Genomic DNA, 17564 nt, shown 5'->3' with positions numbered 1-17564 from the left:
TGGAGTCTCCAACAGTCTGGACGCGGGTGCCATATGGTGCCCCGTCCCTGAGAGAGCAGGTCCTCTCTCAGAGGAATGGGCCAGGGAGGAGCTGTCGAGAGGAGAAAGAGTTCGGGGAACCAGGTTTGGTTGGGCCAATAAGGGGCAACTAGCAAAACCTGCTCCTCTTCCTCCCTGATTTTGCACAGTAGTTGTGCCATCAGGCTCACTGGGGGAAACGCATACTTGCGGAGGCCCCGGGGCCAGCTGTGAGCCAGTGCATCCGTGCCGAGGGTCCCCTCGGTGCGGGAATAAAACAACTGGCAAAGGGACGAGTCCGGAGAGGCAAACAGATCTATCTGTGCTGCCCCGAAGTGGTCCCAAATCAGCTGGACCGCCTGGGGATGGAGTCGCCATTCCCCGGAGGCCACAATCTGTCGTGAGAGCTCGTCGGCGGCACGATTAAGCAGGCCAGGGATGTGAACGGCACGAGCGACCTCAGATGCCTCTGACTCCATAGGAGGAGGTGGCGGGCGAGTTGTGACATGCGACGGGATCGTAGACCACCTTGGCGGTTGATGTACGCAACGGTCGCCGTGCTGTCCGTACGGACCAGTACATGCTTGCCGAGCAGCGTCGTCTTGAGGCGTCTCAAAGCAAGGAGCACTGCTAACAACTCGAGGCAGTTGATGTGCCAATGCAGATGGGACCCCGTCCAGGTGCCAACTACTGCATGCCCGTTGTACGTGGCCCCCAGCCGGTGTTGGAGGCGTCTGTGGAAACCACAGCATGCCTGGACACTTGTTCTAGGGACACACCGGCCCGCAGAAACGAAAGGTCCGACCACGGGCTGAGGGTTTGGAGGCAGGCCGGGGTGATTTTTACACGGAGCATGCCTCTCTGCCACGCTCTCCACCACGGGACTCGGTCGCGAAGCCAGTGCTGGAGTGGTCTCATATGAAGCAGGCCGAGCGGCGTAACTGCGGCTGCGGCTGCCATATGCCCCAGGAGCCTCTGAAATTGTTTCAGATAAACCACTGTACTGCTCTTGATGAGATTCAGGCAGTTCAGCACCGACCGGGCGCGATTCTCTGTGAGGCGTGCCGTGTGTTGGACCGAGTCCAGCTCCAAACCGAGAAAAGAGATCCTCTGCACGGGGGCGAGTCTGCTCTTCTCCCAGTTGACCTGAAGACCCAACTGGCTGATGTACTGGAGCAGCAAATCCCTGTGTTCGCATAACTGCTCCCGAGACTGCGCTAGTATGAGCCAGTCGTCGAGATAGTTGAGAATGCGAATGCCACGCTCTCTCATGGGAGCGAGGGCTGCCTCCGCGAGCTTCGTAAAGACACGGGGTTACAGGGCCAGCCCGAAGGGTAGGACTTTGTACTGATACGCCTGACCCTCGAACGCGAAACGCAGGAATGGCCTGTGTCGTGGCAGGATGGAGACATGAAAGTACGCGTCCTTCAGGTCTATCGCTGCAAACCAATCTTGGGGACGGACACATTGGAAGATGCGTTTCTGCGTTAGCATTCTGAACGGGAGCTTGTGGAGGGCCCGGTTCAGGACTCGCAGGTCCAAGATTGGTCGTAACCCACCACCTTTCTTGGGTACAATGAAGTACGGGCTGTAAAAGCCGATCTTCATCTCGGCTACAGACACCGGCTCTATAGCGTCCTTCGCCAGCAGGACAGCGATCTCCGCGCGCATGACAGGAGCAGATTTGCTCGACACCGAAGTGTGGTGAATGGCACTGTACCTGGGCGGACTCCGGCGGAACTGAATCGTGTAGCTGAGCCTGATGGTACGGAGGAGCCAGCTGGACGGGTTGGAGAGCACCTTCCAGGCCTCGACGAACCGGACCAGGGAGACCAGAGGCACCACAGGCACACCCGGGGTGGGGCAGCGAGGTGGAGGACAGGGACCCGGCTCGGAAGGCCCGTGGGCGGCCCGAAGCGGGGTCTGAGTGAGCCGTGCTGCACTTACCTGACTCCACGGGGCAACAGAGGATGGGTGAGAAGGCGGATGACCGGGTCCTCGAACGCATTGTGTTGCCGGCTGGCGAACAAGAGGGGGCTGGGGGGAGCAAGGCTGTTCCACAGGGTCGCAAACCGCCAGCCTCGCCCTCTTGGGACCCAGGGACGGAGAAATTCGCTCTTTCGACAATTTGGGTACCACTGGACTCCGGAGAGCCAATGGTGGAACGGTGACCATCTGAAGAGCTAGTCCCCCCATCCCTGGGTGGCCTGTCTCAGGAATGCTTCTGACACTCACCCCCTGGCTGGGCAATGACTGAGACAGACCGGGCGGCCTGCCTGCTGCTGGTTCTACGCCGGGGCCTGGGTGAAGGCTGTTGCGGAGACCCCGCGGAACCGGAGGCAACGGTAGGGGAACGCCCTCGGCGACGAACGGTCGGAGGGACTATCACCGGCGGCAGGGTGGAGGCAACAGCGGGCCGCCGGGATAGGGTGTGTCGGGGAGCCTCCGTCCAAACCTGGGTGGCAGAGAACTGTTGGGCGCAGCTCTCGCCACGTCGCCGAACAACCCAACCTGGGAAATTGGGGAGTCCAGGAACCGAACCTTGTCCGCATCCGCCATCTCAACCAGGCTGAGCCAACGATGGCGTTCCTGGACCACCAAGGTGGACATCACTAGACCGACCGCACATGCCGTGACACTCGTTGCCCGGAGGGCGAGGTCAACGGCAGTGCAGAGCTCACTCATGAGCGCCCGGTCCAAACTACCCTCGTGCATGTCCCTGAGTGTCTTGGCCTGGTAGACCTGCAACAACGCCAAGGCATGCAAAGAGGAAGCGGCTTCCCCGCAAGCTCTGTAAGCTCTGACCGCCAATCCTGACGCGAACTCACAGGCCCGCGAGGGGAAACATCCCCCATCCAGGATGCAGCGGCCGTTGGACATAAGTGAGTCGCAACAGACCGCTCCACTGGAGGGATAGCCTCATAACCCTTCACCGCTCCTCCGACAAGGGTAGTGAGGGAGGAAGAACTACTTAAGTTGTTTTCAGCAGTAAAAGGTGCCGTCCACGACCAAGTAAGCTCTTCATGCACTTCGGGGAAGAAGGGCACTGGGGCGGCGGGCTGAGAACCTTCACGGCCCGCCCCGAGATACCAATCATCCAACCGAGACTGAACAGGACACGGTGGAGGGTTCCACTTGAGCCCGACAGCCTCGGCGGCCCGTTTCAGCATAGCTGACAATTCTGGATCCGGCTCGGGCAACATTGAACTCCCAGAGGGAGACAACGCAGCCGAGTCGTCATCTCCAGAAGTCAGCTCACCCTCCGATGCTGCAATCGACATCCTGTCCTCCAGGGGAGCCCCGAGTGAAACCGCTGGCCGACCCATTACAGATGGACCAGCGGACAACACCGGAGGCTCCAATGGCAGCAGTGGAAGGGAGTGGTGAGGAGCCCACAGGGAATGGTTACCGGGCGGGACATCCAACACTACCCTCCGGTCACCCATCCCACACAGCACCCGTGCAGGGTGGGGCGTGGTAATGGGGACTCGCTCTCCGCGAACGAAGGAGAGTCTCGCCCTCAACACTGCGACAGTCATGTTCCCACAGTGAAAACATGAGCTGTCCACAAAAGCTGCCTCAGCGTGCTGTAAGCCCAAACACGTGATACAACAATTGTGACCATCAGAGAGAGACAGGGAACGACCGCACCCAGAAACCCACGGGCGGAATGACATCTTGAAAAAGACGCAAACGCACCCGTGTTGCTCTTTTAGGAAGTGAAAAACTCTCACCAGTGCCGGAGCACACAGGGGAATTACCGCGGCAACACCAACACAGGAATGGTGCACCCTTGTGTTAGTGAAGCACTCACTTTCTCGCCCTCAACCGACCGTCAGACAAACAAACACAAACAGAAACTTGGTTGCTGTGAGAACAGCAGTTGAGAGCTTGAAGCTTGCGATCACCGCTGCACTCGCGCTGCAAACACCGACACCAGGAGAGACTTCCCAAAGAAGCGCCGACACACTCGCTCGTTGTACAAAAACACTCTTCAGATCCAGACATGAAGCTCGGCTCCGAAGCGAAAGGCAAATGGTGCGTGCATCCACTTCCGTATTTATACCCGCGCTGCGGGGCGGAGTGTGAGATGCAGATCTCGCACGCCAATGTGTATTGGCTCGTTCAATAATACTCGAAGACAATAGGCTCCCTGGCATGATCCCATTCAGTCGACGTCGACTACGTCCGACGTTATCGACTAAAAGGGAACATAACCCTGCTGGTGGAATGATTTGCCAAACTCAACCAGACCGGCTTAATCCGTAGCCATTTTCAAGAAATATTTTCTGGCAACACTTGATCCATTAATACTAACACTTTCTCTTCTGTTCTATATTAAATAAAAAAGTACATGTACTGCGTTAGATTAAACTTGGAAGGGTCATAGCACTTGCATATTGTTGTCCTATTGTTAGTTTAACTGCTTCAATTGTTCTCATTTGTAAGTCGCTTTGAATAAAAGCGTCTGCTAAATGAATAAATGTAAATGTAACCATTACAGTATGGCACTTTAACTATCTAAAACGCAAGTATCAAACTCGAAACGCAAGTAACATTGTGGGCAGATTTCGGACACTGTTGCTATTATACCGGCGGGATACTCTTGCACCCGACGCAAATCTAAAATAGGTTGGTCTGAAGTAGCTACATTACTCATAGGTGTGGTTTGGGCGTAACGTGAAATAAACCAATCAGAGCGTCTTCTCACATTTCCTTTAAAAGCAGGCTTGCTGCGTCTGTGTAAATGAGAGAAGCATAGTGTATGCATGTTGTGCACTCGCTACATTATGGCCAAGCATGTGCCCTTAAAATGGCATCTGATTAACGCGCCACTGACTTTAGACTAGTTTTTTCCTGGTGTGTGGTGGAATTGTTTTCTGAAACTGTAAAATAGCACAAGGGAACGTTTGCGCCAAACATGCCTCCTCTTTTCGCTGAACCGCCCCCAGGAGCGCAAGTTCATTCCCTAATTTACCGACGTGCATCTGTGGAGGGAAAAGTCCGCTGTGCGTCAGGTGCAAAATAAGAATGACACATGCGTCGATGTACAAAGTCAATTGCGCTGGGTGCAAGATAGGACCCTAAGTGTATTTGAAGAATTGAAAAGACTTTCCTTCTGTATTTCACCAGTTCTCAATGCACACGGTGCATACATTGTAATGTCTACACTGATATTTATTTTTCGGATAATTATTTTTCAATAATAATAACAACTACGTTTAGGTTTTAAATGTAAAAAATGAACCAGTTAACTTTCACAGTTTCTGTGTCTGTTTTGTTGCAGTCAAAGGGTTGGGAGAATCAACATCTCAAACTTCTGTAAGCATCACTCTGGCCTTTTTTTGTCACCTTGGTAATTGAGAAAGGTCAGGCAGCATTTTGTGGAGCTCCCAGATTTATGTACATCATTTTAGGATGGATCAATAGTATATGCTGTTTTCATTCGTCAATGAAAGGCATAAGAGAGTTAAGTTTGACCTTTGCCTCAGTATCCAATTGTGTTGCAAAAGATCAGCAGTACATACAAATAAGAGCGGAATGTGTGTTTCTGTAAAACGAAAGATAAAAACAAGAGGTCGGGCAAGAGGGGAATAAGAACACTGATGCAGTACAATGTAAGGAAATATTACTAAGTTCCTCTGACAAATCAAAAGATGTGTTTGAATCGGTCTTGTTGGACCTTGTTGAGATGTGCCTGGCATGATGATTCCAAGTACTATATACGATCAATTATCTTGTGCTGATTCAATTTTATTTTCTCTCATGTAATCCAATCGGAACAGTTTTAAACTGGGCTTTATACCACAGAGAACCGTGGATTTTAAAGAATTCTCCACATTCCGCCACAATTCTGTATACTTTACAACAACTCAGTCAATCTCCAATAATGCCAGTGGTTTCCTTAACCTGTAATCAAAAAGACTAACACACACACAGACACACAGCTTTTTCAAGGTTGGATTTGGCCAGGCTCTAACTATAAACAGGAAAGTCTTCAAAACATCAAGATAATACATTCGTTCTCTCAAGGTGAGGTTTAACCTAAAGTAAGGCTTTAACAAAGAAAGGATCTCTTAAACTATAGACTTCCATGACCCCTGTGACCATAGTTGTCAGAGTACCATAGAAAAGCAGATGTATGTATTGACATATGTTGAAGACATTTCTAAAACAAAACATCTTTCCATATTTCATTTCTGGAAGCCGGGCTAAATGAGCAAGCACTGTTACTGCATTCAGATATCAAATACAGAAGTTAGAGAATGAAAAGACAATTTCAGTTATCACATAATTTCTGGTAACTTCTATAACAAAGTACAATCTCATAAGCCTAGAGAAGTCATTCAACTCATGTGATATTAAAAGGAAAAATATTGATTAATACCTTGATTATAATCACTCATTACATATACATTGAAGCAGCAGTGGATTCCAGAATTCACCCCTTCATCACCCTTTCCTGAGTTACTTAGAATGGAAGTGAATGTGGCCAACCTGTAAACATTATTCACTGTTTGTTGTAGCAATAATCTTTCGTTATTCTTTCGGGGAAACCATTTCAGAGTAAAAAAGGGAGTGCTCAAAGCATATACGTAAATAGCATAAACCCTAAACAAATTTAAATATCTACTCAAACATTTATGCTTTCTGTAGAGGGGACAACACTATTATTTTTCAACAAAAAGGCTCAACAATACTTTTTTAATCCTCGTGCTTTTTTTATTAATTTTGCTTTGAAGTGTGAATTCTATCTCATCTCATTCTATAGCATAGTTCTGTTAACTCACATGGGCCCTGGACAATGAGCCTTTTTTTAGTCTTGATATATGTAGGTATAGTCAGTGTGGTATTTCAGGTCCGATAATCTGGCAAAGTGACAGTGAATTCCTTCAGTCACATGAGCAAATAACACTGCAACACTCAATCCAGCCTCTTCAAAGCTCAGAGAGGCTCTTACAGGCCAGTCAGAGAGTGCAAATCACACCAGCAATGGCAGCTATGTGACCTCTGGAGTGACTTTAGAGTTGTGTGAGCTGGTCTATGAAGGCTGACGGGAAGTTTGTGACACCTGTGAGTGAGGACAAGCCTATCAAACAGACCACCTCAAATCTGCCCTCCAGACCCAGTCTTTTACCCGCAGTGCCTAACGGAAGAAAGCAGCCGATAAGCTCTCAGAGACTGCATCGATGCCTATTACACTAGCCGATCTAGTGAACTTTAATGACATTTAAATGCAATTTTAAAGCCGCAGGAAAAACAAATGGCTTTTGCATGTGCTATTTTATGTGTGATTAATATTGACTGATAGAACAGTCGTGACACCGAATGCAAGATTAAACATATTTAGTTTGCCCACTTTGTCATTATACACAAAGATTAGAAAAAGGGGAAAATAAATAACGTGAAACACTTTAAAAAGGCATATTTGTATTTGAATGAGATGTTGGCACAAAACCATTAGATGGGAGAAACAACGGTAATATATATATATATATATATTCACAATTTGACCTATTGTGGGGAATACAACATGGTAAAATCTTACACAGTTTTTGGTTGTTGGTCATTTCAGTTCTTGGTAACACTTTATTTTACAGTGCCCTTACTACATGTTACACGTTTACTGTAGTAATAACAGGAAATTATGAATAATTGCATGCAACTAAGCCCAAACCAAACCCTATTCATAACTAACCCTATAATATGTCAATACTTAAATGTATAATTACCTTGTAACAAGGACACAATAAAATTTAACCTGATGCATTTTTATTTGTAAAATGTAATAATAATTGGAATTAGAATCGCATGGCTTGAGTAGCATGTATAACAGTGTTAGATCTGCAGTTTAGAACCAACCTTCAAGCTGTATTCGGCGTCAGCACTTCACCTCAGTTGAGGGCAGTAAAACTATACAGTAATTGCTTTTTATTAATTAGCGTCCTGCCAGATTAATTAAGAGCAAATGTTACTGATGATACAGCCAGGACAGAAAACACACAGGCGTGGGCCAGTGTTAGAGAGCTACTAATGATGTGCAAATATATTTACCGTGTCCTTTGCTCCCAAGGGTGCGCGTGTGTCACTCTTTATTTAAAGGTCTGGAGTTTGGGGTCCAGAGGGAAATGTGGACAAACGTGTCTGATAAACAAGCGTCTGTTCTGTTAAGAGCTGTGAAATCTGATGTCCAACATGGTTTATTTTTGTTCTTGAAGTGGGCCTGTTTGATCCATGCGTTATCTCCTCCCATCACATAGGATTCCTGGATTACGCTTCATGTTTACCACTAGTTGTGCTGTGAATTGTAGTGTATTTCAACACCAATGTGCATTATATAATAATAAAATAATAACATACAGTAGCTTTTATTTATTTATATAAATTGTATTTATTTAATGAAAACATGTAGATCAAATCTGATGATTGACAGAGCGAGTGAACAAATAAAACACACTAATTGGTCAGTGAAAGATCTAAATCTTTTCGCCTTTTTCAGCTAATATGTTCTGTTAAAAGTATATTACCACTGGACGCCCCTGTCCCTTAAGACGAAACATAAATATATAAATAAAGGGAAAAAACGGAGCCATCAGCAGAGGTTTGCGCAGGTCGATAAAGCTTTTAGATTTGGAGATGTTTTCTATTTCCTGCGGCTAAGAGTTGTTAATGGAGCTTAAGGAATTATCTTATGGCTCTGTGTTTTGAGAGCAGTTTATTTCAGCGGCCCCTGTGTCCCCTATCGAGACTGAATGTGCTGCTGTCAAAGGCGCCTAATGAAAAGTAACGCGTCGCTGATTACAGTTTGATTCGGTTTCTATGTAAAAATCGCCGTTAATTCAGCATCATCTCTCTCTCTCTCTATCTCTCTCTCTCTCTCTCTCTCTCTCTCTCTCTCTCTCTCTCTCTCTCTCTCTCTCTGTGTGTGTGTGTGTGTGTGTGTGTGTGTGTGTGTGTGTGTGTGTGTGTGTGTGTGTGTGTGTGTGTGTGTGTGTTTGACACGCCTGAATGCGTTAGTGAAAGCATCACACCTCCTCCACCCCCTCTCTCTCTCTCCCTCTCCAACCCCTGCTTTACGATAGGAAAGTTTCTTGAAACAATATTCGTATACATTATACATAATGTTTTATTATTCGATGTGCAATGGTTTTGTATTATGTTCCCCATTTTTCTTTGATATTTTGCGTTATGCTCTGTATATATTTTTAATTTTCAGAAAAAAATGTAATCTCTTATAATTTTACATTATTATTATAATTATTATTTATATAAAAAGTATTTTATGAGTAAATTACTTAATTGTTAAGTATTATTAAACCTGGCATTTTGTATTTTTTATACATTTTTTTGTGTTTGTGAAAAATAATGCTCTTTATTGGGAGACAAAACCAACACCACCATTTGTTGTGCATTGCGTTGTACAGACAAAACACGTTTTTTCAAATGTCTTTGTCCAGGGAGAAGATCTCAATCGTTTGGCTTTCACATTGAAATTCATCACTGAAGCCCCTCTCAACGGACCCCAGTCCTCCAGGGGCCACGCTTTCACCATCACTGTCAAGTCCTGCCTTTGACTGCGTGTTTTTGCCCTTTTATCTCGACCAACTAATTCTCTTGCCCTTTTCACTTAGAGACGCGCCCCGGTGAAAAAGCCTCAGAGTACAGAGAACCTCCACAAATTGAGGGGTCTGTGTCAAGATGAACATTTCGAATGATCTCGCCTTCTAACCATATAAACGGCCTGTCTGGGTAACTCAGGCCATCTCAAGTGTTGGGTCAGGGTAAAGGATTTGGTGCTTCGATAATATTATCAGAGGGAGAGAGAGTAGAAATCAATAGAGTGAAGTGAATGATGACTGAAAACATCCCAATTACAGGCTGGTTATGGCGGGTTAATGGAGCTCATCCAGCGCTGTCTTATGGCTCCTGAGGGCCTCATCTCTCCCATCAGAGGACGAGAGGGAATGATAAATAGTTATTGAGGAATTATTACAAAGCCAAACACGATACACACGAAACAATCACCGTGGAGAACATCATATGCATTATTTAGGGTGGACAGTCGGGCCATTTGTATTGTTATGCCATTACTTTGACATAATGAAATGACTTTAAAAAAAATAGAAATCTGTATAGCCTAATTAATGATGCCAAATTACGGCAGGATAAAAATACTTCCATGGTGTGACTTCACCTCTTTAGTGACAAATACAAATAAAGCTTAAATTACTATCACTAAATCACTAAATTTAATCAAGCAGGTAAATTTAATCGGGACTAATGCTGCGTCTGTTCAGCACCAGGGACAGCGACTCTGATCGATACACAGAACAAAAGCTTCGGAAAATTGACCGTTTATTGTAGTGAGCAGATTTGAACATTCCCCAGTTTCGAGGAGATCTGTGCATTTGTGCATACTTTCTTAACAGTGACACTTGTGAGTCGTTGAAACAAGGTCCGAGTCTAAAAGAATAGTCATTAAAAACTTGCAACATATGCATGCCAACGAAATAATAAAAGCCGAAACCAAACTAGGCTGTAAACTTTTTTCTTCAATCTTTCAAAACATAAACCTCAGTTGTTAATTTACATAATCTGAACGTGCGTCAACCTAACCAATAAATATATATATAAATCAATCCCTTTTGTGGGACCATCGCCAGTGAGGTGTCAACACAGCAATACATACATACATTTTCCCATGACAGCGCAATAATTGTATGTAAGAAAACGTATTTGGGCCCATCGATTCACAGTCTGACATTTGTTATCTGTTGCGTCTGTAAACTGAAAATCGTAAACGGCTATTCCAAACAGTCCTCCTCGCTTTTGAGGATCATTGGTGTGCTAGGAACAGAATATTTTATTCACCCCCTTTGAAAATGCCATACTGTCCTTCCTGGCCTCTTGCTGCTGTGTTTTTATCACGTTGCTGTTCCCTACGGAGCGTCCAATGCCTCCAGTCTCTAAGATTGAGCCTTTAGTCGTGGTGGTCCAAGAAACTGTAGTGTTCGTCTGTGCTTGGTTTAAGGAGCTGTGTCTGAACAAGGGGTCGTGAAAAACTCCATCTACCCAGTTTCTGAGAGTCGTAACAGGTGAATCCTGCTGTCTTTCCAGGCCGTTTACAGGTGAGGAGGCGGAGGGTGATGGTTGACATCTAAGCATACATGAGGAGTACTCTGTCGGGTTTAACGAGGTCGCGGTCTGGGCCAGAGACCAGATGCGAGGTTTGCTGTCCAGTAATGGATGACCCTGTTGCTGGAAACACGTTTTGACGTGTTCGCAGTCTTCGGATGTCGATTTCAAGCAGCTTTTGGAGAGATCGCGCTCAGCTTCGAGCAGACCGGGAATGGAGAGTTTTGGCGATGGTTCTTTGATGCGATCATCAGTGGTCGCCATGTGCGCGTTCATGTGAAAGCGGTGTTTGAGTTCACACTCTGAGCTCTCAGACTCGATGGTGTCAAAGTCGTCCAAGTCACTCAACTGAAGTTCTTTGTCTTCTCGACTTTTGCTCTCTGTAAAAAAAAAAAAAAAAAGTGATGTAAATGTTAGAGCGAGAGAGAGAAAAAGAAACAAGCTTATAAATTGCTACAAATAGGCTATTTTAAAAACACACACCCGAACCAAATGGGCTAATGCTTTGATTAATATCATTCATGAAATAGTTTTTACATTATATTTCGCTGAACAAATAGTAGGTTATTTTACAATAAAATAGTAAGAATGTGACATTTATTAAAGACGTAATTAAATAAACTCTTGATGTGAAGAAAATTGTAATACTCTGAAAAAAGTTTTCCAATGTAGGCTAATGGACTTATTTTTTCCTTTTTTTTCTTTTTTTTTTAAGTGATGCCTTTCGTCAGACTTTTCAAAGTTTGTGCTGATGCTTTTCCAGACAGCTCAAGGCAGAATAGTTTAATTTTAAAAAACAAGATACCAATAAAAAAAAAGGACCCATTGATTTGTGAAGAATGTAATGGGACTGACCGTCATCATTGGTTTCACTTTTGATTTGATCTTCTTGTGACCCATCCTCATCATCATCGTCGTATTTCTTATCGTCTGAGCCCTTGTTTCTTGGTGGCCATGTCATCTTGTTCTCTTTCTTTAGTCTTCTTCTGGCGTTGGCGAACCATGTGGACACTTGTGTGAGTGTCATCTTGGTGATGATTGCCAACATGATCTTCTCTCCTTTGGTGGGATAGGGGTTTTTCCTGTGCTCCTGGAGCCATGCTTTCAACGTGCTCGTCGTCTCGCGTGTGGCGTTCTTTCTTCTAGTTCCTCCTTCCATAGATCCGTATCTGTGATATGAAAGAAAAAATCGTATGTTGTTGTGGTAAAAGTTGATGCAAATGTTTTTGCAGTGCATAGCAATACAAGGACTTTATGTCTTACGTTGTTTCCATAAGCCATGCATCGCGTTTATTTTAGAAGCATAACAGAGCGTACAAATTGCTTGATCGAGTGCACACAGACTGCACCGGCCAAGTATCTGGCCATTAAAGCACTTCAGGGGAAACCCTGAAGGGCAAACTGTCAAGAGCATGATATAACATAAAATATGCATCAAAGAAAGTGACCTGAAATTGGTTTATTGAAAAAGATGCATACAATGTTTTTGTTCATTTATAGGGCGATTGCGCTAATTATTCCATCAATATGTTGAACCCGGCCTATGCAATTGATCCAAATGAACTGAGTCCTGCACTAGTTAATTGGCAATCAGAAGACTCTAATGAAGGCCGCTATTCAATACCTGTCATACTGGTACTGTCCCAGGGAGGGATCATATGGGTAATATGCGGCAGCCTGTGTAATTCCCGCATGCGCAGACGCACTTCCATCTTTGGCATCAAATGTTCCCTGAAAATAAACACAAGACCTGTCAGTAATGACATTCATGCGATTCAACTTTACATTTATGATGCTTGTCATGATAACAAGGCTCTTGCTAACATTGTTTTCAGGTGAAAAATATGATGCTAATTACCATTATCCTAAAGTCAAACTTGGACCTAATAAAATGATAAAAATTGAACTGTAAACATGGATCAATTCTGCAATTATTTATTGAGTGGGTACTAAAGAAATATAAGGTTAATTTGCTGATATTTTAACATAATTGTATAAACGTTCCTTTTTAGATATAGAAACACCTTCGTTATGCAGAATTGCGGGGATCTTAACATCATGATTCATTGTTAGAATGCATGCTATTATTATAATGTATAATTGGATATGTTTTAAACTCACCAAAGAGTAGAAAGCGGAGGCGTCAGCTCCATAGGTAACATAATTCCCATAGCCCTGGCTGCTCGTGTACGGGTTCCCGTAGACTCCCAGCGCAGCGGCGGAGCTCAGCTCGTGCCTGGCGGTGGCCAACAGTCTGCTCTCATACACGGGACAGTACACGGGCGTCTGCGCGGACGAATCCGAGATGGACCTTGTGCTCGACTCGCAGCAAGATGTCAAAGAGTTGGTGGTCATGAGGAACTGGAATGATTTGGAAATGTCACAGGATAAATAAAACACCAACACCATCCGAGGATAATACCTCGGAAAAATGTGTCCAAATGTTTCCAAAAATGCAGTGAAAGTTCTTTTTTTTTTTCTTTTTTTTTTGGCAGTGCCCACAGTCAGCCCCCACAGGACAATGCATGTTATGGATCATGGCCAAAAACAACTGTTGTCCTCCTTCCCCTTGTCATCAAATCTGCACTTTTGCATGTGTCTGTTACGCGAACGCGTGTTAGTAGATTTGTAAAATGATAAGCGCAGAGGGAAGCCCTGAATTGCATCGCAGAAATCCGATTAAACCTTTATCTTTTTTTCTTTATCACTCGCATTTAACCCCGCAGCGCACGTGAGCGCGTTTCCCCTTTGAAGTTCACATTTTAAGAATCTGAATCAATGCAACAATAAGTGCGCGATAACAACTCTTACCTGAGGTGCAGAAGAGTAAGGATATCCGAATTGAGGATAGGACATTGTAGAGTGATCCCCGTTTCCCCGAAAGCAGGCGAGACTGCAGGTCTGCTGTGTTTCACTGTACCGATTGATTGGTAAAGCATAAAGCTGCCGGACGCTTATAGGGCGAAGCGCAATACTACCATGTTTAATTTGCTTAAACGCCTTCCTGAGGATGTTCAATAGATGCCCAGTTTGGATGCTCTCTCCTATCGCTCTATTAAACTTCTACAACACTACCGCGCACATCGTAAAGCATTTGGCGAATTGCCGCCTTTGATGTCAGAAATACATATTTTGCGTTATAAAAACTAGTATTAAACACGTCAGCCCAGATGCGGGTTGTTTTAAACGCCGGTGGCTCTGACGTCAGAAGAAACCCAGTCAAAATGACCAGACTCTAACTTTAATATGCATTTCTCTGGATAAAAATCCCAAACGAGTGACAGGGAGGTGGGGCTGGAATTTTAAGGCACAATGGGCTTGTAATTGAGCTTATCAATTAATCTGAGCTTTGAAAAGAGATTGCAATACTAAAATGTGACAATATATCGTTTTAGCAAGCGCCTTTTCATCTCAATTTATCAGAATTTCAATACATAATCCGGTGGTTTCCCCTCATTAATAAACACTTACACTTTTTATTTACCTGTTAGCAATCTGAGAAAGAAAATTTGAAAACTCATAGTTCAGATACTAGACGTATTTTAGCTTCTCATGGATTGCAATTGTATTGTGATCAGTTTATTCAAACTAACGCGCCACAAATTAGATATTAATATTCATATTAATTTATTTTATTACTTAGAACCCTGGAAGTGAAATAGCCTACTTCTATAAAAGTGCGCTATTTTTTTTAGTCTGTAGAGTTCAATATTGTATCACTTTTTATGTGGTTTTACGTTTTATGTGATAACTTCAGCATGATGACATCTATCTATCTATCTATCTATCTATCTATCTATCTATCTATCTATCTATCTATCTATCTATCTATCTATCTATCTATCTATCTATCTATCTATCTATCTATCTATCTAAAGTCTGTGCATATGTCTGTTCATGTAAAGGTCTTCTTTTCACCATTGAGAGTGATGAAAGTGTAGGTGCACCATGGTGTGTTGCTGACTCGCTTAGAGAAGCCCAGGTTCAGACATGTGAGAAGCCCCGGGGTCACAGTCAAATTAATGATGATGTACTTCTCTTTTCCCCAGCTGGAAAACTGCCTGCAAGAAACGAATCTGCCCGCAGTGACAGCTCGATTGCGGGTGATTGATGACTATCTTGAGACCGGCCAACATAATATAATATGGGCCGCATAATTGCTTTCATTTACAGATGAAGGTACTTGTCGTTAAATTGAGTTAGACTTTTATCAGGCAAGTTTTTTCACCCTTTCCTTCTCCTTTGGCATGCACTTGAGTTAGGAAAATAAGTGTTCTGTGAAATTAAATTAGTCAGACAATAAGCGAGCAAATGTCGGCGTGTGTGTGTTAATAGACGTGAGGTCAAGTGACTGACCAAATCTGGCTCAGCATTGCATTTTCATTCATTTACTAAGTGACGATTTGAGTGTTTTTTCTTCTTATGTAAAAAAAGTTGTTAATCTAAGCAAAAGCTATCAATCTAAGTAAATAATAACCTACATTGAGATCACATTGTATATATAATTATATATATATATAAATATATATATATATATATACACGTTCATATTATATCATTCTCAAAAGCGCGCGCACTTGGAGCTAAATAAGTCATTTTCTTTCACCCTGAAAATAACCCGTGACATTTTATCTCAAGTAACATCAACTCTATGATTGATTCCTCCTCACAAACACTAGACTGCAGTGAAAACAGGTAATGCATCCGTGAAGTGTGATGGGCAAGTCTAGCTTTCCGTATACATTTACATTACTTTTTTTTCTTTTCTTTTTCTTTTCTTTTTTGCTGGTGTTATTTGGGTCCCTATTAAATATTAAGACGTTCTAGTATAAGCTTTTAGAGGATAATGAAGTCTGCGCAAGAATTCCCGCTCTTGTTTTTCGTTAAAGATTTAAACGAAGCTTGGCTCTTTTGGATAGATGGAGAAGTTATGACGGGGTGTATTTAATATGGAAATACGTTCAAAACGAAAGCAATGCTTGCAGAGATGTAATCTGAAACATTTAAACATGATTTAAGAATAGCTTTGAACAAGGTTTTGCCAAATCCAAATATCTGACCGGATAAGCAGGATACTTGAATGCATAAATCTAGCACTACGTCTCAACAGAATTATAAGCTGGGTGAATTACACCTTGAAAGGACATGGCATCCTTTTGTTGTCTCCGACAAAACCAAGCGCAAATCAATCACCGGATAGCATGTTTCAACACCTCCTCCTCTTTCTCATCCTCCTCTTCCTCCTCCTCCTCCTCCTGCTCCCTCTCCTCCTCCTCCTCCCTCGTCCAGCTCAGAGAAATCTGGCTATACAGGTCTATACATCTCACAGGTACACACATAAGTCATGTATCCTATCCAGCGGACGACGCCCATTACAACCAGTGCAAAATGATTTAATTAGGGCAAATCAAATGCAATTACAGAAGAAAATTGTACAGTTTGAACAAATTTATATAAGGAGCAACAATGAGAGGCCCTATATGACTAACACATGATGCTGACATATCAGTTGCAGATGAAATCTGTATCTCTAAAGAAAATGTTCCTCCACTTAAAAAACAAACAAAAAAACCCTGAAACTTAGGAAAAGGATGCTTGGATGTGGATGATTGTGACATATGATTAGAGGAATTGATGAATGCTTTTCAAAATGTACCTGTACAAATTCTTTTTGAATGCTACTCTGACTCTAACATACATTATGGAAGATTTGTTTGTTTTCATCACATGCATTTTTTTATTTATAAAGATGGTTGTTATCCAGAATATAAAGGCATTATAAAAAAAAAAAAAAAAAAAAAAAAAAAAACACTGTAGAAATAAATAAAACAAATCAACATGAACAACAGCCAGGAGTATGTTACTTCAGTTTAGACACCTCATTGCATTTATTCATATTTTATATATTGGGTCTCCGATACGCTAAACAGCATCTAGTGCAGCCTTTTTTGTATTTTTCTTTTTTACAGACAATGTTTAAAGTGTGTTAGCAAATTTGTATTTAGTTTACAATCAGTTCTCATATATGGAAAAGTATTTTTCCAAGCTAACAAATGGGCATTGGGTCTTTCAGACCCCAAACAGAACATGAGACTTAAATAATCAAATAATATTTAGTAGATTTGCTAAGGCAGACTGGTCTGTGTAAATTTTCTACCATCTGAGGAAGTGTGAGGATGATTTGCGTTGCAGTCTGAGGCAGGCTCCACATTCTCCTGTAAGTGCCTTGACAAGTTCATACACTTCTATTTTAAGTCTCTTCATGGTGAAGCCGATTAGAGCCTTTCTGTTCCGAGCGCAGACATTCAGCTTCATCTAATGCACCAGTTCACCGAAGGTTCCCAATGAAATTTAGTCTTGCAAGCGAGGATATTCGTCCTTATTTTCATGAATTGTATCATGAAAAATAA

General features: G+C 43.4%; 1 protein-coding gene across 2 annotated transcripts; it reads right to left on the bottom strand.

Moving 5' to 3' along the window:
* Positions 1–10352: 10352 nt before the first annotated feature.
* irx4a (iroquois homeobox 4a) lies at positions 10353–14433 on the bottom strand. 2 transcript variants are annotated; one of them, XM_077204841.1, is made up of 5 exons: positions 13966–14433; positions 13276–13515; positions 12779–12885; positions 12010–12323; positions 10353–11534 (listed from the first exon to the last, which is right to left on the bottom strand). In XM_077204841.1, the coding sequence occupies exons 1-5, from the start codon at positions 14008–14010 to the stop codon at positions 10867–10869; spliced, it is 1374 nt and encodes a 457-aa protein (XP_077060956.1). In that variant the 5' UTR covers positions 14011–14433; the 3' UTR covers positions 10353–10866. The 2 variants fall into 2 exon arrangements, with proteins under 2 accessions (XP_077060956.1, XP_077060955.1); XM_077204840.1 differs by lacking the exon at positions 13966–14433 and having other exon boundaries at positions 13276–13612.
* Between the last annotated feature and the right edge of the window lie 3131 nt (positions 14434–17564).

This window comes from Siphateles boraxobius, unplaced genomic scaffold (genome assembly GCF_051911475.1).
Source record: "Siphateles boraxobius isolate OS27281-9 unplaced genomic scaffold, OSU_SipBor_1 12, whole genome shotgun sequence".
NCBI lineage: Eukaryota > Metazoa > Chordata > Actinopteri > Cypriniformes > Leuciscidae > Siphateles > Siphateles boraxobius.
Note: the sequence above shows the minus strand (reverse complement) of the source record. Positions and strands in the feature narration are given on the sequence as shown.